General features: G+C 47.5%; 1 protein-coding gene across 1 annotated transcript in view; it reads right to left on the bottom strand.

Moving 5' to 3' along the window:
• Positions 1–5,946, bottom strand: part of GLRX3 (glutaredoxin 3) — a 31,351-nt gene extending 25,405 nt beyond the window's left edge. The window contains exons 1-2 of the mRNA XM_055559964.1: positions 5,801–5,946; positions 6–114 (exon numbers count right to left, since the gene is read on the bottom strand). Coding sequence (XP_055415939.1) covers positions 6–114; positions 5,801–5,892 — 201 coding nt within the window. The 5' untranslated portion in view covers positions 5,893–5,946. The remainder of the gene's footprint in view (positions 1–5; positions 115–5,800) is intronic.
• Between the last annotated feature and the right edge of the window lie 19,283 nt (positions 5,947–25,229).

Here is a 25,229-nt window from a genome sequence, read left to right as displayed (position 1 = left end):
AGTACCTTCACAAATGAAACTTGTGGGTGCTCTTTGGCGAGCTCTGCCATCACGTCGTTCATCTGAGCGCACTGAGGAGCCCATGGTGCCCAGAAATGGACCACAAGAAGAGACCTGTAAATCCGTAAAACGCAGATTTTAAAAACACAGTAGCTTTAGAAATAAGCAAATGATGATAAATTCTATTACCAAAGAAACCTTTCAAGGACCGCCTGAATTGTTTTTGTACTGCTAGAATCTTGTATTAAACACAGGCTGAAATATGATTTCAAGGACTTCTTTTGGATGAATTTTCAAGTTAATGACATTTTTTGAATTAATACTTAGCTCACATGAAGTGGTTCTGAATATTCACCCACCTCAACTACTAGCCATGTAAATTAACTCTATTTTGAGACCCTGTGGAAACTAGATTTCTGCAGTCAGGGCACAATGTTTGTGAAAAATGACTGTATATGCGTTACTACTATTAATGTTAGTATTTTTAAACATGGTATTGTGATGAAGTGATCATAGGAATAGGAATAAAATGGGGCAAATGAAGTATATAAGCAGAAAACAAGGAAAAAATAGAACTGCTTTTTATACAAACTTTCTTATGCTACAAAGTATTTTCTAAAAATTGACAGTATGAACAGACAGAATAGTGGACCAATAAACTGTTGATAAAATCCCTAGAAACCTCAGTATACATCTATCAACTATTTTCATATAAAACTACCTTGGCAAAGATACTTTTAAGTCTAACCTCATACTCAACTGAAAAACCCTTCACTTTTACAGAATTCTAAATTCAAACAGTTGCTTCAGTCGTGTGCAACTCTGCGACCCCATGGACTGGAGCCCACCAGGCTCCTCTGTCCATGGGATTCTCCAGGCAAGAAGACTGGAATGGGTGCCATGATCTTCCCGACCCAGGGAGAGAACCTGAGTCTCTTACGGCTCCTGCATTGCCAGGCAGGTTCTTTAACATCAGCACCACCTGGGAAACTCAAATTCAAATACAATCTCTCTCAACTACAAAAAGGCTTCCCTCATAGCTCAGTTGGTAAAGAATCCGCCTACAATGCAGGAGACCCCAGTTCGATTCCTGGGTCGGGAAGATCCCCTGGAGAAGGGATAGGCTACCCACTCCGGTATTCTGGCCTGGAGAATTCCATGAACTATACAGTTTATGGGGTCACAAAGAGTAGGACCCAACTTAGGACACGACTGAGCGACTTTCACTTTCAACTACAAAAAAATCTGAAAACACATTGAAAAATATGTTACAAGGAGGAAAAAAACAAGGACAATTAAACTTGGGCAAGGAAAGAAGTAATCAACTGTTAAACCATTAAAACAATACAACTGAGAAAAGAAGGGGCTCAGTACCTCCAAGTTTCTGGCTTAGTGACTTAGGTAGTGGTGGCACTCGCCACGATTCACAGTCCAGAAGCTGGCAACCTGAGAGGAAAGAAGTCTAGTGGGCTGTTAGTGACAGTCAAGCTCAGGAGAGAAGTCCACACTTGATCCGCAGATCTCCAAATCAAGAGATAGCGGGCACCACCCTCATCCACGCCGGAGAATAAAGAAGGGGCGGAGGGCAGAGCCTCTGGGGCTCGTCAACACCAAGTCAAGAGTGACAGAGGGAAAGGAGTCCTGGCAGTAGACCAGAGAAGGTTCAGGGGTCTCACAGGAGTCAGGAAGGAAGGGGGACAACCATCAAACAGAACAGGAAGAGTGACCAGCAGTGGGCAGTCATTTCAGCAGGTGACAGAAGCAGTGTGTGGACCACTGAGCTGAGGATGAGGATGTAAACTGCTAGGAACCTACTAGATAAGAGACTGGGCTGTTAACAGAGAGAGAGCAAGGATCCAGACAGATCAAGGGATGGGCTTTTATCAATGCAAGAACATCTTCATAGTTTATTTTGTGAGGGGAGAGTGCAAGTGAGAGGGAGAGGCTGAAGACATGAGATTCAAGGTCTCAGAGGTGGCAGGACAGGGAAATCTAGAGCAGAGAAGAATTCAACTTGAGAAGAAGACAGTCTCCTCTAGGTCAGCAACAAAGGAATCAAGAATGGGTAAAGTGAAAGAAAGTGTTAGTTGTTCAGTCACGCCCAATTCTTTGCAACCCCATGGACTGTAGCCCGTCAGGCTCCTCTGTCCATGTGATTCTCCAGGCAAGAATACTGGAGTGGGTTGCCATTTCCTTCTCCAGGGGATATTCCTGACCCAGGAATTGAACCTGGGTCTCCTGCATTGCAGGCAGATTCTTTACTGTCTGAGCCACCAGGAAGCCCCTACAGTGGGAAAAGCTACAAGCAAATCTGTTGTGTTGGGGGAGGGGCAAGTAGAAGCAGCAGTCTGATGAGGCTACTGAAGTCCTGTTTTCCCACGCAGGAAGCAAGGTCTTGTGCTGAAACAAAGGAAAATGGAGGACAAGGGCCACAGACAGGACAGAGGAAGAAGGGACAGCTGCCTGGGACACAGAAAGCAGGAGGCTCCAAAGGAAGAGCCACCGAAGGCAGGAGAGGAACACATGGTCAGGCCCCCACTCCACGGGCCCCACTGTAGCTAGAACTCAGTAGCTTCGGCGCATGGGCAGAGACTATGGAGGAAGTACTGATACTTCACCAATTACTGCTTCCTCTTCCTCTCACACGTGAAGCTGGACTACATTACCACTTCTTACCAAACTGAAAAATGATTTTTAAAATCAAAATATTCAATGATAAAAAGGATAAAGTGAGACAACACTTTTATATCCCACTGGTAAAAGTTCAATTGGAAACTTTCAGAAATTTCTTGTACCACTTTCAAGGATCTATCCTACAGAAGTCATTAAAGAGACAAAGATGTATGTATATGACTACTTCCCCAGTATTTTACATAGCAAATAACTGTAAAAATCTATTATTCAACAACATAGTTTTCTTAATGGTCATAAAATATTATAAAGTCATTAAAAATTGTATCTCAAAGAACATTTAATAACATGGGAAAATACAACGAGTATATTTTTTAAAAATTAAATAGGTTACAAAACTTTTTAACAGTATGGGCCAACGTAAGTAAAAAGAAAAAGTACACATATACAACTTAAATTCCATCATTACTAATGCGGCTTTGAAGAGTAATTTAACTTCCACATCTGTGAAACAGCAATAATACCCTGAGAGGTTGGGAAGATCAAACAAAAATATGTAAGCCCTTTAAAAATATTAAAGAATGATATTAATGTTCTTTTAAATTATCCACGTTATTCTCAAATTTAGATGCTTAACTTCTACTTTCCAATTAAGTGAACAACGCCTAATATCATGAGGACATAAACCTGAAACAAACAAAAGCTGTCACCCTCTCCTGATAGCCCACTGTACTCTCCATCTTCAGGGACAGCTCAATGTGCAGGGTGCACTGTTTAAGGAAAAACCTTTTAGAGAAGACAAGGTTCAAATCCTAACTGCTGCTGCTAAGTCGCTTCAGTGGTGTCCGACTCTGTGAGGCCCCATTGACGGCAACCCACCAGGCTCCCTCGTCCCTGGAATACTCCAGGCAAGAGCACAGGAGTGGGTTGCCATTTCCTTCTCCAATGCATGAAAGTGAAAAGTGAAAGTGAAGTCGCTCAGTCATGTGCACTCTTAGCGACCCCATGGACTGCAGCCCACCAGGCTCTCCGTCCATGGGATTTTCCAGGCAAGAGTACTGAAGTGGGATGCCATTGCCTTCTCAAATCCTAACTACTGTGCTTTTAAACAATGTAATGAACCTCCGTTCTTTGTCAGTAAAATATTTAGTGGTCAATAAACTGCTGTCTCACTGTTATTTCAGATGTTCTGCTCCTGAAGTTATTCCTGTACAGATAACACTAACTACCATGTATTAAAATCATGTAGTATTAGACTATATTAAATATTTCACAAATGGGCAAAACCTTAATTATTCTGCAAATGGGTATTAATATTCCCACTGTGTAGACTGACTGAGGTTTCAGTAACATATAAACACATAAACCTAAGTCATGTAATGACTTAGGCAAAAAACATTTTCAATTCACATTAAATTTTTAAATTGAGAAGCAATGATCTGTCAAACAGACGTTAAATGGCATTAACAAGTACTACTTCATATTCTGAAATGCTGCCATTTCCACCAAAAGGAGCAGAGATCTGTTCCTTCCTCAGATGCCAAGCACCACTTTCCACGTGCCCATCTAAAGGAATCATTTCACTTAATACCATTTGGATGCGTTCTTGCCACTGCTCTGTACTTGGATCATTTCACCTACAAGCCAGTGGTAAGAACGCATCCAAACGGTATTAACACTGACATTTTAACCGACTACGACGTCTTACGTTTAAAAAAAAGGACTTTTACGTTAAAAAAAAAAAAGATAACACAGAATCAAAAATGCCAAACACACAAACAGCAAAATAGTCTCCATCCTCACGGGGAGAGGGTGACAGCGTTTATGTTTGCTTCGGGTTTGTGTCCTCATGACGTCAGGCGCTGTTTACTTAAGATGGGTAAAGTGAAGTGAAGTTGCTCAGTCCTGTCCGACTCTTTGCGATCCCAAAGACTGTATCCTACCAGGCTTCTCCGTCCATGGAATTTTCCAGACAAGAGTACTGGAGTGGGTTGCCATTTCCTTCGCCAGAGGATCTTCCCGACCCAGGGATCGAACCCAGGTCTCACACATTGCAGGCAGACAGTTTACGGTCTGAGCCACCAGGGAAGCCCGTTTATTAAGGACAGATCCACACAAGCCCGGCTCCTTCCAGAGGCCGCCTCCGGGCCGCATCCGTTTTCATCAATGAGTCGACGTCATTCCCCACGCACCCGCCTCCCCGGGCCCACCTCTTTCAACAATTTACCAAGTGAACCTGAAACGCCGAAGGAGCAGTTCTGATGAACACTTTTCGGCACCGCGGCCAGGAAGACAGGGGCTCTCCCCTCTCACCCGCCCCCTGCCACGCTCCCAGGGAGCTCCCCAGCGGCCTCCAGCTCAAACTCGGGGCGGCACTCAGGTCCGCACGCCCCACCGGCCTGAGCTCCGCGCAGGCTCTCTGCCCCCGGAGCCTCCGAGGGCGCTCCCGCCCGCCGGCCACGCGCCGCCCACGGCCCTGACCCCTCACCGCAGAGGACACCGCAGCCCGGCCAGGGCGCGAGCGCAGGGGCGGCCCAGGGCTGGCAGGGGGCTGAGCGCGGGGCGGGTGCCCAGGCGAGGGCTCGACTCAACCGAGGCAGAGAGACCGCCCCGAGGCCCCGCGCGCCCGCCGGCGCTGACCCGCAAGTCGGGGGCCGGGGGGGCGGTGTTTCCGGGTACCCGCCGAACGGGCCCACCGCACCCCGCGGCTCTCCTTCCGACGCCTCCCCCCAGGCGAGAGGCAGCCGGGCCAAACCAGAATCGAGGGCGGCGGAGTGCGATCAGGAGGCGGGAGAGCCCGTCCAGCGCCCGGGCAGGCAGCGCGGCCCGACCACGAGCGCCCTCAGATGCCAACTGCCGGCCCCGCTCTGCCTCCCTGCAGCGCCCGCCCGGGACGACGCGGCGAGGGGCCGGGGTCTCCGCGCCCACCCTCGGCCAGGAGCTGGGGCCCCGCGTCACCGCCCCCCGGGGCCGCCGGGCCTGGCGCCGCGGGGCGCCCGGAGCCTGGAGACCTGGGTCTGCGGTGGACCTGCTCCCTCACCGGGGCGGGGACCCGGACTCGGGGTCCGGGCCGCCCAGGCTGGGCCGCGCGTGAGGGAGCCGGGCAGTGCGCCCGTGAGGCCGGCCCCCGCCGCGTCCCCTCACCCCTGCCGCCCGCCGCCTCGCTTACTTGGCTCTGAGGCGCAGCAGCTCCTCAAACTGCCCAGCTGAGCCGACCTCCACCACCGCCGCCGCCGCCGCCTCAGCCGCCCCCGCCGCCATGCTGCCGCCGCCAGACAAGAGCAATCGAGCGCGGGCGGCCGATGGGGGCGGAGCGCGGGCGGTGGCGCAGGAAGCCCCGCCCCCAGCCGTCCCGGCGGCCCCACCCCCTGCACCGCCCCGCCCCCCAGGGCCGCGTGCCGGCCCGGAGCTGGTGAACACCCTGGGGCCGCGGCGTCCGGCCGGCCAGTTAGGACCCTGACCCCCGGGGCTCTGGACTCTCAGGAAGCTCCCCTCCGGAGCTCCTGGAAGTCAGGGCTTCCTACGATCCTAGAAGCTCCCAAGGCAGCTGGGAGAAGGGTGTATGCGTGTGTGTGTGTGAGATGTTAGTGTGTATTTGAGTGAGTGAAGGCGCTCAGTAGTGTCCGACTCTTTGCGACCCCACGGACTGCAGCCCACCAGGTTCCTCTATCGGCGCTCAGTAGTGTCCGACTCTTTGCGACCCCACGGACTGCAGCCCACCAGGTTCCTCTATCCATGGGATTCTCCATGGCAAGAATACTGGAGTGGGTTGCCATTTCCTTCTCCAGGGTGTCTTCCCTACCCAGGGATCGAACCTGGGTCTCCCACACTGCAGGCAGACTCTCTACCATCTGAGCCACCAGGGAAGCGTGTATTTAACAAGCTGAAATTTTAATTCAAAAGGTAGGGATGGAAGAATGGGAGATCGGGGGAAGGGAGGTTGCGCCCTCTCCGAACCTCAACGCTGACAAGGAGTTTCGAATTCGGCCCTGAAGAACCTGAAGCCACGTCAGCACGTGGCCCACCATCACCCACTGTGAGGTCAGGCCCGGCTCCAGGACCCGCTCGCTCACGCCCCGCGCCCCTCTAACCTCAGGCCTCCCCCGGATTCCCTCCTCACCTCCTGATGCTGGCGCTCCAGGCAGTGTCCCCTCCCACCTTTCCACCACTGCTTCGCACTCCTCTCCTGGAGTGACCTTGTCCATGGTCCCGGTAGCCTCTATCGCCAGGGAAACCTCCCGCAGAGCGCCTTCCCTTGCCTCCGGTGCCCATGGCTGGGAGAGGGCCGGAGGTGGGAGAGGTGGTCTCTTTAAGGATCCCCCCAGACCAGCCCCAGCCTTGTCTCCAAAGCGCCCCTCCTCCTGGATCCCAGGTTCACTACCGCCATTGCTTCCACCCAGATACGTGGGGCTCCTCCTGGGCTCTTCTGGCTCTGTACCGGGTTGGAGGACAGACCCCGTGGAGCCGCCCTCAGGTGTTCAGGGCTCCTGCACGCCTTGGACTGCGGGCACACCTCACGGTGTTAGAAGCGTCTGTGGTCTCGCATCAAGGGCGGGAGCTGTGTCTCCATCCCAGAGCCTGAGTGAGAGCCCGGCAAGTCCTAGGTGCTGTGAACCATGTTCTCTACTTGGGGCCAGGGGGGATGAAGTGGACTTATGGAGTTTCGGAGACTCATTGCCAAAAGAAGTTCATGCAGTGTATCCGGTGAATAGTCTTTACAGTGATTGCCTGTCGAAATATACTGGGTTGTGTGAAACATTATTAAAATTAGGTTTACTTCTTTCTATCCTTTAAATGAGTTTTCCCTAGTAGCTCCGTTGGTAAAGAATCTGCCTGCAATGCAGGAGACCCAGGTTCGATCCCTGGGTTGGGAAGGTCCCCCGGAGAAGGAAATGGCAACCCACTCTAATATTCTGGGGAATTTCATGGACAGAGGACCTGGTGGGCTACAGTCCATAGGATCTCAAAGAGTCGGACATGACTATGTGGCCAACTTTCACTTTTCACTTTCACCCTTTAAACGTGGTTGCTAGAGATTTTTAAAGTGTGCAGGTGACTCATTTTAGGCTTACTTCGTGTTTTCTCTTGGGCAGCATTGTGCCAGTGACTGAAAGGGGCCTTTAGTTACACGTGTGCCTCTGCCTGAGAAGATGCAAATGAAGATGGTAAATTACCTGAATGTGATCAAAATAGCATAGAACAAAAAAACACACAAAAAGTAAAGCTGAGGAAATGGAGGAAAGATGGACAGATTGTATGAATATCCACATCCTAATTATGATATTATACTACAGTGTTTCAAGATGCTGTCCTTGGGGAAGAACATACACAGAATCTCTTTGTGTTATTTCTTATAACTGTCTTCATGCTGAGTCGCTTCAGTCATGTCCAACTCTTTGCAACCCTGTGGACTGTAGCCTGTCAGGCTCCTCTGTCCATTGGATTCTCCATGCAAGAATACCAGAATGGGTTGTAACTGCATGTGACCCTACAATTATTTTTAAATAAAAAGATTATTTTTATTAAAAAGTAAATAAAATCTAGACATTACTATGAAAAATGCAACAAGAGGGGAGAAAACAGCACGCTGCAACACAAGGTGTTTGCTCTGATGACCAACTTTAAACAGAATTATATAAATACGACATATTACTGTATAGGTGAATGTAGCAAAGAAAAAGTCTTCAGAAGGATGTGCCCCAAAGAGTTAGGAAAGCTTTCTCCCAGAGAGTGAGAACAGGGGAGTTTTAGTATTTATTGATCTGACTGTGCCAGGTCTTAGGGGTGGTGGCACAGTGGATCTTAGCTCTTCGTTGTGGCATACAAATTTTTAGTTGCAGCACGTGGGATCTAGTTCCCTACCAGGGATCGAACCCAGGCCCCCAGCATTGGGAGCACAGAATCTTAGCCTCTGACCACCGGGGATGTCCTCTCCTTGGAATATTCTTCCTTTTTTGCAGTTACCACTGTTGACATCAACAGGTCTAACGTTCAGCAGGTGAATCTCTGAGCTTGGCAATAAAAACCACTCCACGAAGCCCTGAGCCCCAATCATGTACCAGGGCTTGTCACGTCTGAGTTACAGGCAGACAAGGTTGTACACAGCTACAGGGTGCTTTTCAGACTTCCAAAGCCCTTGCTCTTTCCAGTCCATGATGCAAAAACATCACTGCCTGTGATACCTAACCAGACTTGGGTCCGCTTGCCTGCCCACGGTAAAGCCAATCTACCAGCCCCAGGTAGCCAACCTACCACCTGCTTTGTAGGGGGGAAGAAAAGTGCAGCATTTATTGAAGCAAAAGTGCTGCACCCTGCGTCTGTGAATTGAGCCCAGAGAGACATGTGAGTGTGGTTGAAGTGTAATTATGTTTGGTGACAGCTAACATTTCAGCGCTTCTGAGTAGGTGAGGACGTATTTTAGCCATCCCATTTTTGAGAGCACATTATTCCCTCTTGCGCCCAGGGGTTACTCCCCAGCAGGGCAGAGTGCTGAGTGCTAGGTGGGCACAAACGACCCAGGCGGAGAAAAACACCTACCTGGTCACGATAGATGAGGACTTGGAATTGGGTTCCCACCTGGCTAAATCTTTGCAGAGCCTGTGTCGAGAAGCTGAGAGACACACAGGTTTTTAATGGGCAAAGCATGGCACTGAAAAGTGTTGTTACTCCGGTAAAATGGCCAATACTTCCTTTGCTTTAAGAGGGAGTCTTAAATCCTAATTACTCCTCCCCCAAAGACCAGTTGAGGATAACCCAACTGGAGGAAACTAATTTCCTCAGGAATTTCACTGTTACAAGATTAATGGAGCCCCCCTGCAGAGAAACAGTAAAACTAAGTACAGTAGATTTGCACCTGAAGGATACATGCTTTAATTTCTGTTCTCAAGCTGCGATAACATCTTCTCAAGCTACTGTAAAAGGCATAAATGAGCACCAGCACCTCTGCTCCTGGGGGCTTGTCTTCCCGGACTGGGGCTTTCCCCTGGGATGGCCCCGAGTTGGGGGCGGGTGGTGGTGTGACTGCAGACCACAGCTGGCCGCAGGCCTGGGAGGGCTGAGCAAACGCTCCTCCCCAGGAGCCCCAAAGGGTCACCCCCATTGGACGGCCCCGGCCCTGCCACCCACCAGGGCACAATCCTGCTGACGGGCCTGGAATGAGAATGAGGTAACTAAGAGGTGGATGGTCTGTGTTCTGCCCCTTGGGAGCCTCCAGGGAATTGCACCCCACTATCCATCAGCTTTGAGGGTTCTGAGAATGGGCCTTGAGAAGATTGCCTCACAAATGATGTTGAGATAAACTGACACACGGGGGTCCCACCAAGTGACCACCCCTTGTTCTCTGTGGCCCAAGGGCCTCCTCGGCAACTGAGATGCTCCAACTGTCATCCTCATAGCCAAGAACTAGTCTGGGATAGGGAGGTGGAAACAGGTGTGAGGTTTCCTCTGTCAACCCCTGGGAGCCCTGCACGCGATCTTGGCAAAGTCTGGCCAATTTTCTGTCCCCTTCCTTACCAGGAACTGCTTTTATTGGAAGAACTCTATGTATATGCTGGCTATAAAGGTTGTTTATGCTGCCATAGCAAGATTTTTATTGGTTGTATTTTTGCTGCACTTGCTTGAAAAATAATTATTTTCAAAGAAAAGAAGAATTACATACCCCGTAAACTAAATAAGACTCATGTTTATTAGGGACCCTCTGACAGCTCCTCAAATGTGAAAAAAGATTTCGAAGCAGTGAATGGACAATTTATGGGCAAGTTTATTTGTAAAACAGATTTCAAGACGTACTTCATCTTGGCTCCGCCAATAAAAATACATTTCATTTCTTTTCAGAAGTGTGTGCTCTCTGATGGTTTCCTAGTAATCCCGTTTCCCCTAAGGAGGTAGGACAGTGAGGATACCTGTGTGCCCACTAACCTAATCCAGGACTGGGCTGAATGATTTGGGAGTGCTATATGTCAAAAAAAAAAAAAAAGATGTGACCACATCTCATAAGGCACACTTTAGAAGAAATATATTTATAAGACATGAAGTTCACAAACCTTGATCTAATTGCTACAATCTTCAGAATCTCTTTAGCCAAAATCATTTTTAAGCACACTTCTAGTTGTTTGCAATTTATCAGAGGAAATTTGTCTTGAGAGCCCATTTTCCATCCCCTGCATCGGTTCTCATCTGTCTTCCTCGGGGACCGGCCAGGGCGGCAGGTGTGGGTTGTAAAGCCGGTTTCCAGGCTGTAGGTGGCACCAGCCGCTTCTTCAGCCTGGGGAAGGAGCATCCTTTGTTGAGTGGTTCCTTTATTCAACCTGGAGACGCCGCAATTCAGGACTAACCCAAACTGATGCCCCATCTTGATGCTCTATCTGTAGAGGCTCTGTCGATCCTCCGAAAACATGCTTCACCCCTGACCTGCCAATTTTTAATACCTTCTCCTGCCTTCTCAGTTCAACCAGCAGCGTATGTGAGGTGCTGTAAAATGTACTGAGTCTGTCCTGTACAGATGAAAAAGGCTGGTACGGGGGCCGGGGCTGGGATGTGCGGTGAGAGAGGAGAGAAACTCGCGCACGCTGCTACCCACACCTTTGTCTACCCGACGGTTCGGTTTTCTGCGTGACCACCCAGATACAGCTGTAACGGCACTTTGTTGATCACGAGTGTACAGAGTCACTGTACGTTTGCACGCAGCTGTGTGTAATCTTGAGAAAAACATTTTACATATAAACAGTGGTATGTGTGTGTGTCTGTGTCTGTGTATTTATTCTCCAGATTATTTTGGAATTAATTTTCTGTTGCTGTTTGTAATTCTTATTTAAGGATACAAATGGCTTTGCTGTCACAAACAAGATCCCTTGTAAAATCCGAGGTAATTCTAGAGCGAGCTAATAAGTCTTAAGCAGTAAGCCCCTTGGGGCTATGTGGCTGTGAGATGTCCTATCTCAGAGGGGACCCTTCCACCCTGGAGTTCACAGGCCTTCCGTCCCACTGACCTTGGCTCTCTTGAGGGCCACTTCTGCCTTTAGCTCTCTCCTCACAGAGCCGATGTCTGGAGTATCCAGCAAGCGCCGTGAGCAGAGCTGGCCCTTCCTACCTGTGCAAGGAATTCAGGGTATGCTGAGAACACACACCCCTTAAAGAATACACCCTCCTGTACAGTGCTGGGGGCCAAGCCACGGCCAGTCGGTGATTCTCCCACACGAGGACAGGGCTGTCCCAACCAGGACAGCTAGCTGGTTTAACCAGTGACACAACAATCCTATGTTTGACAAAATGCCTCACAAGTCTGCCACACCTACAAAGGCCTTCTTCCCAGCCTCTCTGTTACCTAAACAATAACGGTGGCATTTCCTCCAGGTGTAGGGCAAAGGAACACCAACTATCTTTTTAATCATCTGATATCTGTATTCTTTTATTTATTTCACATGGAGGATAATCACTTTACAATACCGTGATGTTTTTGCCACACATCAATACGACTCAGAAATCTGGATTCTTGAACCTCTCCAGTGCTGTCGGGCAGGCTGTGTGAGCCTTGGCCGGCCACAGCCCCGCTGGAGTCCAGCAGGTAGGACAGGCAGGGACGCTGGTGGTCTCCAGCTGAGCAGCTGTGGGAGCCCCCCGCCCCACAGCGTGGCAGCCGCTGCTCTTGCTGCAGCTCAGGGGCAACTCCAGGAAGGTGGTGCAATAGTACAATAACCCCGCATGATGGGAACAGCCCTGGATTTGCATCAGATTCTGAAAGCGTTCCCAGTTCCCATGGTCTCTCGACTGGCTCACCCACCTCAGATTACAATAGCTAGGATGATTTTTCTGTTAAAAAAGAAAAAAGAAAAGAAAAGAAACAAAAATTTCCGACTTTAAATTTCTTCCTCTAGTACAAAACAAGAAAGGAAAAAGCAAACCACTGATTTTTAAATGATGCTTTAGGCTCTATTGCCCTGTGAAAGTGAAAGTCATTCAGTCCTGTCCATCTCTTTGCAACCCCATGGACTGTAGCCTACCAGGTTCCTCTGTCCATGGAATTCTCTGGGCCAGAATACTGGAGTGGGCAGCCTTTCCTTTCTCCTTCCTCCTTTTCTCTTCCCGACCTAGCGATCGAACCCAGATCTCCCGCATTGCAGGCTGAGCCTGCAATGAGCCACCTAGGGAGTTGAGTTTACAGCTGAGCCACCACGGAAGTCCCCTGTAGTGTGTATATAAAATAAATGGGTCAGTTCCTGCCCCATTACTAGTGTCCACCCTCCCAAACACACACATTTTGGGGGTGGTGAGTGCTCTCTTGCAAGCATTTATCACCTTGAACAGCAAATAAGTTTAACTTATATTCAAAACCCATTTTGCCCATTTGTTTCTTTATCCAGAGGATTCGAGTTCTATGCTCTTGCCATGTCTGTACCAATGCCGCCATTCTCCTTTTCCTGACCCTCGGTATCCTCATGTTCCTTCCCTATGACTTGGTGGACCTTTATTTTGTCTTATTTCAACTCTTGAAATAAAACACAAACGTCTGAAAAGATAAAAGTAAACCTGAGTCAGGATTTCACGTTCTCATGATAAAGCAGCCAAACCTCCTTCAGAGCAAAGCAGAAACCTTATGAAATAAGCTTCACTATTTTAATCAGAATAAATATCTCATGTAAACATGTCGATGCCCACATGACCTTCAGACTTTCCAGCTATGACACACGTTCTTTTTTCAGTCCATGGTCTGTTGAGATACACGGCGGGGAAGGTCTCCTTCCTAAGATAAGAGAAGTCGGGGCCACCCAGCAGGCAGCCCTTCACGGTGTGGACCTGAGGGAGGAAGCAAACACGGCCCCCAGCCCTGGCTCTGCCAGGCGCCGAGCCCCTCAGAGGTCAGGCCGCAGCGGCCCCAAAGCTAAGAAGGACGAAGCAAGGCTCCAGGGGCCTCAGGGAGGTCCTGCTACGCCACGCCCCTAGCCCCTCCCCCCAGGAAGCCCCTCCTCTGCACCGCGGTGTCGGATGCCCACTGCCCCAAACTCTCAGGTCTTTCTCTCCGACCGGTGAGGACCCGCAGGGGGCTCCTGCCCTCCTGGATGAGAGGCTGGTTTTCCAGTTTCCGCACATCCTCTGTCGCGGCTTCACAGCTAGAAATGACCAGATGCTCATCACAGGGATTCCTGGCCACCTTGCTTTTTTTCTCCCCTTGAATCAAATCTTACCCCGCACCGAGTTATTATTTGGCATAACTGTATTTACCCTACAGAAACATGTCCTTTTACGACGGGACATAAATATTAAATAACAGTGTTCTGGAATTCCTGTCCACTGATGCAGCTAGGGGAGTTGAGTTTAGAAGAATCCCGAGGCCTACTCCGATCCCTAAGTGAGATGTTTTGTTTTAAGGACAGCGATTTAACACTATTTAGCAATCCCTATGGAGGGATTTGTCTCTTCTTTACCGAAAGATGCAGTATGTGAGTTTGTGTGCCTTTGCTTTTGTTTTATAATTTCAAACAGTCAGAAAAGATGGCATTCACTGGCAATCAATTTATTTTGATTGATAAAAAGGGGTTAATAAAAGCCCCTCAGAAATAAAAAGAAGGGGACTAGTGATATATCTTTCAGGGAGCCTTCTTTCAGCTGCGCATAAACAGAGCAAGCTGTTTTACTTCTCCCCAATAAGTCTTCTCCCCTTGTTTTCTCTACCTACCGAGTCATTTATAATCCTTATTATTTCCAACCCACATGCTAACGCGGCCTCAGTCATATTTCCACAGCCTGGGGCTTTCTCCTTACTATGTTGTGAGAGCCGAGAGGCAAGAACACCCTATAATTTATATGAAAATACATGCCAAAAATGGATTGTCAAACATAGCCAATGTGGCTTCATACGCTTGCAAATAAAAAAATTTTAGGATGAAATATAAAACATCGTGCTAAAGTTTCCACCTACTGCCGAAACATAGCACAGCACAGAAAGTACACTTGTGTCTGCATTTAACAATCATTATGCAGCAATTAGAAGCAGAGGTAAGTTAGAATGAGATAAAATGTTCAAATCTAAAGTTAATACTTTTTCAAGCACAATTGTGGTTTACTAATATTTTAATTTTTCTACAGCACCTATGCAGAAAATGCAAAATGACAGACTATAAAATCCCTGCCCACTGTATGTAGCAAGTCTTTACAGTCCCGTTATGGGATGGATGGAGGCACATATGTTTTACAGTATCGTACAAATCTCTAATTTGCACTGGTTGTAAAGCCTTTCAAATAATTTTCTATTTTTGATCATCCCTGAAGAGCACATGTACAATGTCAGGAAATAATACAGGGAAATGGCTTAGATCCCAAAGGTCTCCATGTAGGGGTGTTATTTTGAAAGTTGAAAATGGTGGTTTATTATTATTGTTATTATCATTATGATTTGCCTTAATGAAATAAACCTGGATCATTATAAGGATTGCATTTAGAAAAATCTTATACTGAGTCTTGCCATAAAAAAATAATAATAACCTGAGAGAAAATAATATGGAGACAAAACCATGACCCTTAGGAAGACGAACATGTGCTGACTTTCTAGAAAGACGGGCATCCTTCGGACTCTAATCACCTTGGGATGGAGCAGCTGTCCATGATGAGTGGGACCCTCGAGGAACCCATGTGCTGTCCACCTGAGAACCAAGGCAGGAGAGGCGGCTGACTGTGGGGCCCTGTAGGCAGTCCTGACCAGCCACTCTTTAGTAACACTTTGACTGGGGCATGGAAGCATAAGATAAAATCACAAAGACAAGAAGTGAACTAGTGGATGGCTTGTGCATTCCCATTGTTTCATTGTCCCACCTAACATCCCAGAAACGTCGGCTGTCTTTAGCTGAAAATAGCCCAGAGTGGGCAGGTGACCCCACACAACTACCTCTGCTGAACACATTCATTCATCGGCTCAGCCCTGAGCACCCTCGCTGGGTCTCGTCTGTGCTGGGCACTGGGGACACAGATTTTTAGAAAGAGAAGCCCTTGGCCACACACTCCCATGCATGAACCACCTTGAGCACAAAGGTGGGTGTTCAGAATAAAGATTATTCACGTCTGTGCACAGCAGAGGCACCCCTTGAGGAAGCCCACGGGGGCTCTGTACCCACCAGCCGCGCCTGGAAACTCATGCGGGGACATCAAGGCCCCTGGGGCAACTAGCAGAGCTGTTTTGTTTGTTGAACTGTTGCTGTGGTTTGCTTGGCCAAACTCACTGGGTTTCAGGAAGACCTGCGACATAAGGAGGAGGGTTTCCACGGGAACGAAAGGCAAGGACAGGAGAAGACATCCAGACGGAGCTGTGTCTGAATTCAGGTCCGCCCTTCAACCTTGTGCTGCCGAGTCTCTGAGGCTGACGTCTCTTTCTTTATCCGAACCTGCAGACAGACCTGCAGTGTTGCTGCGAAAGTGAAGTTGCTCAGTAGTGTCCGACTCTTTGCGACCCCATGGGCTGTAGCCTACCACGCTCCTCCATCCTTGGGATTTTCCAGGCAAGAGTACTGGAATGGATTGCCATTTCCTTCTCCAGAGGATCTTCCCGACCCAGGGATGGAACCTGAGTCTCCCGCATTGTAGGCAGACGCTTTACCGTCTGAGCCACCAGGGAAATACCCAGCCCTGCTGCGAGGATGACAGCAAGCAAATCAAGGGTGCAGGAGTGACCACTAAAGATGGTTAACGACCGATGGGAGGGGACTTCCCGAGCGCCGACTGCAGGCCAGGCTCCGCCCCGGGGAGGCCAGCCCTCCAGGGGGACACAGAGACCATCACTGGACAGAAAAGAAAGAGGCTCGCTCCCCAGGGGACAGTGCCCTGGGGGCTGGAAGTCAGGCAGACAGCGTGGGGGTGGGGCTTAGCTTCTCTCAGCAGGGGATGGTTTCCTCAAGCTCCGGAAAATAAGGAGAGCTAGTGCCCTTTAGGGAGATGCATTTCCAGGCAAAGATGATAAACAGCACTGTCACAGAATATCTAAAGAAATTGTGAATTTCAAAGGAATGAAATAGTCAATAATCTATACTAGTGCCCAAGGAAGTTCTGGGAACTTTTTTAAAATAAGAGGGCAAGAAGAAAGGAAAGAGCATTTATTAAATACTTACTATGTGCCAGGCTCTGTGCTTCTGGCCATCAATATGTAAAACAGGGGTTTCCCTGGTGGCTGAGTGGTAAAGAATCCACCTGCCAGTGCAGGAGACGTGGGTTTGATCCCTGGGTTAGGAAGATACCCTGGAGAAGGAAATGGCAACTCACTGCAGTATTATTTTTTACAGATGTCTTTAAAGATTTAAAGGAGGAAGTTTAAGTCAGTGGAAAAGTAGAAGTAATGACTTTGCAACAGGTGAATCAAAAGTTTCTCACCCCCTTCTCACAAGATGTATACAGACACACAAGCCATGTATGTGTGCACACAACCTCCCACCCATTAGAGAGACTGTGAAGAGCATGCTACCAAAGGCAACCCACAGCTACTCCATGAAGCCCTGACATCCCTGAGAGGCTTCACTCCCATTTTATAGATGAGGAGACTGAGGCTGTGAATGCTCCTCTCAACACACCTCACTAGTTAAGCGGACAGAACCTTTCCAGAATCTTCCTGGACTCTGAATGATCCAGTGCTTGGCTAGGAAAGACTAGAGGTTCCTCACACCAGCCACGGTGAACTGTAAACGTGCCAAGTACCACACATCATGCTGGGTACTGTACAGGGTCTCACAGTAAACTCGGAGTGCCCCACTACAGAAGGGACAGTACACACACACACACATACACACGATTGTTATTGTTCAGTCACTAAGTCATATCTGACTCTTTGTGACCTCATAGACTGCAGCCCGCCAGGCTCCTCTGTCCTCCACTATCTCCCAGAATTTGCTCAGATTCATGTCCATTGAGTCGGTGATGCCATCCAACCACTTTATCCTCTGTCACCCCTTCTCCTCCCACCTTCAATCTTTCCCATCATCAGGGTCTTTTCCAATGAGTTGGTTCTTCGCATCATGTGGCCTAAGTATTAGAGCTTCAGCTTGAGCATCAGTGCTTCCAATGAATATTTAGGGTTGATTTCCTTTAGGATTGACTGGTTTGATCTCCTTGGTGTTCAAGAAACTCTAAAGAGTCTTTTCCAGCACCACAGTTCAAAAGCATCAATTCATTGGCACTCAGCCTTCTTTGCTTCCCTTGTGGCTCAGCTGGTAAAGAATCAGCTTGCATGCAGGAGACCTGGGTTGCATCCCTGGGTTGGGAAGATCCCCTGCAGAAGGGAAAAGTTACCCACTCCAGTATTCTGGCCTGGAGAATTCCATGGACTATATAGTCCATGAGGTTGCAAAGAGTCAGACATAACTGAGTGACTTCCACTTCACTTCAGCCTTCTTTATGGTCCAACTCTCACATCCATATATGACTACTGGAAAAACCATAGCTTTGACTATATGGACATTTTTCGGCAAAGTGATGTCTCTGCCTTTTAACCCACTGTCTAGGTTTGTCATAGCTTTCCTTCCAAGAAGCAAGCATCTTTTAATTTCATGGCTGCAATCGACATCCACAGTGATTTTGCAGCCCAAGAAAAGAATATCTGTCACTGTTTCCACTTTTTCCCCTTCTATTTGCCATGAATTGGCAAATACACACACACACACACACACACACACACACGCACATGCATAAACTGAAGAGTTAATTCATTGGAAAAGATCCTGATACTGGGAAAGATTGAAGGCAGGAGGAGAAAGGGACGACAGAGGATGAGATGGTTGGATGGCATCACCGACTCAATGGACGTGAGTTTGAGCAAACTCCGGGAGATAGTGGAGGACAGGAAGCCTGGGGTGCGGCAGTCCATGGGGTCGCAAAGAGTCAGACACAACTGAGCGACTGAACTGCACTGAAACTCTACCCCAGTTAAACTCTTCATCCCCCTCCCCTGGTCCCCAGAAGCCAACTCGCTGCTGTCGGTCTCTGTGAGTCTGACTACTCTACTACTTCACAGAAGTAGAATTCTTTTGCACTTGACCTTTTGTGACCTGCTTATTTCATTTTGTATAATGTCCTTAGGGTTTATTCATGTTGTAAACCGGTGCTGGAATTTCCTTTCTTTCAAGACTGAATAATATTCCATTGTATGCCTGGATCACGTTTTGCTCGAGCCTTCACCCACCTGCGGACACCCGGGTTGCTTCCACCCCTTGGCCATTGTGAATGGTGCTGCTCCCTGCTTTTCATTATTCGGTGTAGATACTCAGAAATGGAATTGCAGGATATGGTAATTTTATCTTTAACTTTTTAAGGACATACCATACTATTTTTAATAGTGTCCACATCATTTTACATTCTCATCTGTAACACACAACAGCCCCAGTTTCTCCACATTCTAGCCAACACTTATTAGTTTTATAATAGCCCTCCTAATGGGTATGAAGAGGTACCTCATTGTGGTTTTGATGTGCACGTTCCCTAATGATTAGTGATGTTGAGCATCTTCTCATGACCGTTTGTATATTACCTTTGAAGAAACATCTATTCCAGTACTTTGTCCTTTTTTTAATCAAGTTGTCTGAGTTGTAGGAGTTCTTTATGTGTTTTGGATATTAACTCCTTATCAAATATATAATTTGCAAATATTTACTCCATTTTGGGGGTTGCCTTTCACTGTGCAAATAGCATCTTTTCACAAAAATTTTATATTTTTATATAGTTCAATTTACCTAATTTTTCTTTTATTGACTGTTTCTGGCATCATATGCAAGAATTCAATGTCATGAAGCTTTCTCCTGTTTTATTCTGTTATTGTATATAATACATTAGAATGGTGAATACTCCAAACTATCACTTTTTAGATACTTTATATTTTTAAAGTCTTAAATTTTAAGATACAAGAACCTAAATATATTAGGTAAATAACAGGAGAGGTTTAGTACACATCTTTTGGTTGGTACCCAGATGGCCAATGTTTGGTAGTGTGCTACACTAAACTGTGTCATTCTAAATATACCAATTGTATTAAAGGAAAAAAGAATCATGACACTTGTTAAAGAATAAGGCAGCCTTAATGCAGGGGGACCCCTGGGACAGGTATAGGGACTACTGAAATGGAATTTTGTGAGCGCAGAGAGAGTGGGCTCAACTCTAAACACAAGGGAAAGGGGGAATTTATAGCCAAGGAGCATGGTAGGGAGAGTGGGGTCGTGGATGGAAACTTTCTAAGAGGAAACTTCATGTATAAGGGGAGGTTCTGGCTAAGTTAACCTAGCAGCATTCTTGCTGAACGCAGAGCACCATGATCAGACATCCCCTGGGGGACGGTGGAGGATGAGGAGCCCCATCAGAGACCAAGGGTGATCAGAGACCAGGGGCGAGGGCTTCCGGCTAAGTTGACTCAGCAGAATTTGTGCCAAAATTGGAAAATGCAGGGGTGAACCTGGGAGCCTGAAGGTCACAGCCTAGTTGATAAGAGGATTCAGAGAAGCCTGACTAGAATTTGGTCAAGGAGACCACCTGTTCCTCCCTCAGGGACTAAGCTTCTGTGCCCCTATTAGCCAATGTTTGGATCAAGCATCTGAAAAAGCAGCCCTAGGTGCAAAGAGCAGGGAAACTGAACGACCAAGCAGGTCATTTAATCTCAACTGCAAGACACATACAAAGCTTTTAAAGTAGAGGTAGTAATATAGGTCTACAATAATACTTTACTTTCAATTCTGAAATGCAAAACGTTCTAAAACTTAGAAGTTTTCCCCTAAGTGAAAGTAAAGTGAAAGTCGTTTAGTAGTGTCCGACTCCTTGAGATCCCATGGACTATACAGTCCATGGAATTCTGCAGGCCAGAATACTGGAGTGGGTAGCCTTTTCCTTCTCCAGGGGATCTTCCCAACCCAGGGATCGAACCCAGGTTTCCATTGCAGGCAGATCCTTTACCAGCTGAGCCACAAGGGAGGCCCTAAGTTTGGAGCAAACTCATTTGAACTAACATGGCATATAACATGGAGACTGAGACTATTTACAACCTTTATATATCCCATTTCCGGGTAATATTTGTGACTATTCACACATTTTTGCTACAGAAATACTGTCTTTGATTATATGTGGTTCCAGACCCCACTGAAAGTTTCTTGTTGTATATATACTGACCTTTAAAACAGAATCCAAAAAACTTTGAATTCCAAAACCACATCTGGCCCCAAGGTCCCCCACACGCATATTTACTGAGCTCTAGCGGACATTTAGAGAAGGCAATGGCACCCCATTTCAGTACTCTTGCCTGGAAAATCCCGTGGATGGCGGAGCCTGGTGGGCTGCAGTCCATGGGGTCGCTAAGAGTCGGACATGACTGAGCGACTTCCCTTTCACTTTTCACTTGCATGCTTTGGAGAAGGAAATGGCAACCTACTCCAGTGTTCTTGCCTGGAGAATCCCAGGGACGGGGAGCCTGGTGGGCTGCCGCCTATGGGGTCACACAGAGTCGGACACGACTGGAGCGACTTAGCAGCAGCAGCAGCAGCAGCAGCGGACATTTATTCTCTTAGTTTACTGTGTACAAGGCAATGATCTGATATACGTATATACCGCAAAGGGATTGCTAGAATAAGGTATGTTAACACATCCAGCACCTCACAGAGTTACATTTTGTGTGTGTGGTGTGAGATGTTTTAAAACGTACTCTTAAGCATCTTTGAAACATATAATACAGCACTGTTAACCATATCATCACCATGCTGTATATTATAAGCCCAGAACTTAATTTCCTCGTCACTGGAAGGTCCCAACGGTTGTTGGTACAGGATTAACTAGCAGTCCTAGAAATATTACCAGTACTATCGAGTATTTAGTTTGTATCAGTCATTGTTCTAAGTACTTTATGTAAGTACCTCATTTAATCCTCCCAATACCACGTGAAAGTGAAAGTGTTAGTGGCTCAGTTGTGCCCAACTCCGACTTCATGGACTACAGCCCACCGGGCTTCTCTGCCCATGGGATTTTCCAGGCAAGGATACTGAAATGGTTTGCCATTTCCTTCTCCAGGGGATCTTCCCAACCCAGGCAGCAAACCTGGGTCTCCTGCACTGCAGGCAGATCCTTCACCAACTCAGCTACCAGAGAAGCCCATCCTCTTTTACAAACAAGAAAACTGAGGTAATTAGCTATTTAATCTGCTGAATATCATGTAGCAGGTAGCCCAGCTGAGTAGGGCTTCATGCATTTCACCACAATGGATAAGGATAGGTCTTTGTAACAAAACAGCTTCCAACTGCAGAATAGTAAACTTACAGTGACTCAAATATCAGAGATGAGACAAGAAATCTGAAGATTGATGGGCTGCTGGTTTTGGTTGGTTCATAAGCTGCTTTTGAACTATTAAGAAAGCTGAGCACTGAAGAATTGATGCTTTTGAACTGTGGTGTTGGAGGAGACTCTTGAGACTCCCTTGGACTGCAAGAGGATCCAACCAGTCCATCCTCAAGCTAATCAGTCCTGAATATTCATTGGAAAGACTGATGCTGAAGCTGAAACTCCAATACTTTGGCCACTTGATGTGAAGAACTGACTCATTTGAAAAGACCCTGCTGCTGGGAAAGACTGAAGGTGGGAGAAGGGGACGACAGAGGATGAGGTGGGTGGATGGCATCACCAACTCAATGGAAAAGAGTTTGAGTAAACTCTGGGAGTTGGTGATGGACAGGGAGGCCTGGCGTGCTGCAGTCCATGGGGTCGCAAAGAGTCAGACACGACTGAGCAACTGAACTGAACAGCTTTCTTTATAGTCCAACTCTCACATCCATACGTGAAAACTGGAAAAACCATAGCTTTGAATAGACAGACCTTTGTTGGCAAAGTAATGTCTCTGTTTTTTAATATGCTGTCTAGGTTGGTCATAACTTTTCTTCCAAGGAGCAAGTGTCTTTTAATTTTATGGCTGCAGTCACCATCTGCAGTGATTTTGGAGCCCCCCAAAATAAAGTCTGTCACTGTTTCCATTGTTTCTACATCTATTTGCCATGAAGTGATGGGACCAGATGCCATGATCTTAGTTTTCTGAATGTAGAGTTTTAAGCCAGCTTTTTCACTCTCCTCTTTTACTTTCATCAAGAGGCCCTTTAGTTCTTTGCTTTCTGCCATAAAGGTGGTGTCATCTGCATATCTGAGGTTTGATATTTCTGCTGGCAATCTTGATTCCACTTTGTGCTTCATCCAGTCCAGCGTTTCTCATGATGTACTCTACATGTAAGTTAAATAAGCAGGGTGGCAATATACAGCCTTGATGTACTCCTTTCCCGATTTGGAGCCAGTCTGTTGTTCCATGTTCAGGTCTAACTTGCTTCCTGACCTGCATACAGATTTCTCAAGAGGCAGGTCAGGTGGTCTGGTATTCCCATCTCTTTCAGAATTTTCCACAGTTCATTGTGACCCACACAGTCAAAGGCTTTGACATAGTCAATAAAGCAGAAGTCGATGTTTTTCTGGAACTCTTTTGCTTTTTTGATGATCTAATGGATGCTGGCAATTTGATCTCTGATTCCTCTTGCTTTTCTAAATCCAGCTTGAACATCTGGAAGTTCACGATTCACGTACTGTTGAAGCCTGGCTTGGAGAATTTTGAGCATTACTTTGCTAGCATGTGAGATGAGTACAATTGTGCAGTAGTTTGAGCATTCTTTGGCATTGCCTTTCTTTAGGATTGGAAGGAAAACTGACCTTTTCCAGTCCTGTGGTCACTGCTGAGTTTTCCAAATTTGCTCTCATATTGAGTGCAGCACTTTCACAATATCATCTTTCAGGATTTGGAATAGCTCAACTGGAATTCCATCACCTCCACTAGCTTTGTTCATAGTGATGCTTCCTAAGGCCCACTTGACTTCACATTCCAGGATGTCTGGTGAGTGATCACACCATCATAATTATCTGGGTGGTGAAGATCTTTTTTGTATAGTTCTTCTGTGTATTCTTGCCACCTCTTCTTAATACCTTCTGCTTCTGTTAGATCCATAACTTTTCTGTCCTTTATTTTGCCCATCTTGGCATGAAATGTTCCCTTGGTATCTCTAATTTTCTTGAAGAGATCTCTAGTCTTTCCCATTCTGTTGTTTTCCTCTATTTCTTTGCATTGATCATTGAGGAAGGCTTTCTTATCTCTCCTTGCTACTCTTTGGAACTCTGCATTCAGATGGGTGTATCTTTCCTTTTCTCCTTTGACTTTTGCTTCTCTTCTTTTCACAGCTATTTGTAAAGCCTCCTCAGACAACCATTTTGCCTTTTTGCATTTCTTTTTCTTGGGGATGGTCTTGATCCCTGCCTCCTATACAATGTCACAAACCTCCGTCCATAGTTCTTCAGGCACTGTGTCTATCAGATCTAATCCCTTGAATCTATTTTTCACTTCCACTGTATAATAGTAAGGGATTTGATTTAGGTCACACCTGAACGGTCTAGCGGTTTTCCCTACTTTCTTCAATTTAAGTCTGAATTTGGCAATAAGGAGTTCATGATCCGTGCCACAGTAAGCTCCCGGTCTTTACAAGGTGATTAAGCTCTGGGCTTGTAATATACAGCATGGTGATTATAGTTAACACTGCTGTAGTGTGTATTTAAAAGACGCTTAAAAGTAGGTTCTAAACCATTTCACACCACACCCACACACTCACACACACACACACTGTAACTGTGTGAGGTGTTGGATATGTTAACTGCACCTCATTCTAGTGATCATTTTGCAGTATATACATATATCAGATCATTGCATTGTACACAGTAAACTAACAGAACAGTAAAAGTCAGTTAGAGCTCAGTACATAGACTGTGGGGGACCTTGGGGGCACATCCCTCTTTAAACAGGGAAGAACATCTGTCCCAGAGACAGCCGCGCACCAACAGTCCCATCAGCCCATCACTGTCAAAGGATTAGTTTATACCAACTTTAATGAAGCATAAAGGATCTTGGGCTCGGCGCTTTGGTACAGAACGTAGCGGGGGCTCCGCGGTGGAGTGCACGGTCCAGCCTGGACATACTGGCGGACTCCTGAGCCTCGGCCCTCTGAGAAGAGGGAGGCGCAGCTAGGCCCAGGGTTCCGCGGGTGGGACGGCACACGACCCGAATCCCACACCACACGACGGCCGCGGGAAGCACGACCTCGCTTGCCCCTTCCGCACGGCCCGAGGGCCCGGGCAGCTCAGAGCTGCGGCTTCAGATAACCGGGGGTGTTCCCAGCGCCTCTGGACGAGAAGCCACCGTGCACCGGGCAATATCAGGCTGGAGAGCACCACGCGCTGAAGCGTGGCTCCCGCCCGGAAGCGAGGCGGACTCCCAAGGACTACAACTCCCAGAGATGCCAGCGCTCCTCCGCTCTGATAGGCCCGCTGCGCCACCTATCAGCCAACCAGCGACGGCAGACGGGGCTCAGGGACCAATCACAAGAGGGGAGGCGGGCGCTCCCCCAGCCGATCGCAGGCCCCAAGTCGAATCGTGGCGAAACCTTAAACAGGTTCTCTGGAGCCCCAAGGCCGACACAGTGACCGGAGAAGTGACAGAATCAACGACCTAGGGCAGTGACGGTGACCGGCGAAATGACAGAATCAACGACCTAGGGGAGTGACAGTGACTAGAGAAGTAACAGAAC

This window comes from Bubalus kerabau, chromosome 22 (genome assembly GCF_029407905.1).
Source record: "Bubalus kerabau isolate K-KA32 ecotype Philippines breed swamp buffalo chromosome 22, PCC_UOA_SB_1v2, whole genome shotgun sequence".
Taxonomy (NCBI): Eukaryota; Metazoa; Chordata; class Mammalia; order Artiodactyla; family Bovidae; genus Bubalus; species Bubalus kerabau.
This window is presented reverse-complemented; position numbering and strand designations above follow the sequence as displayed.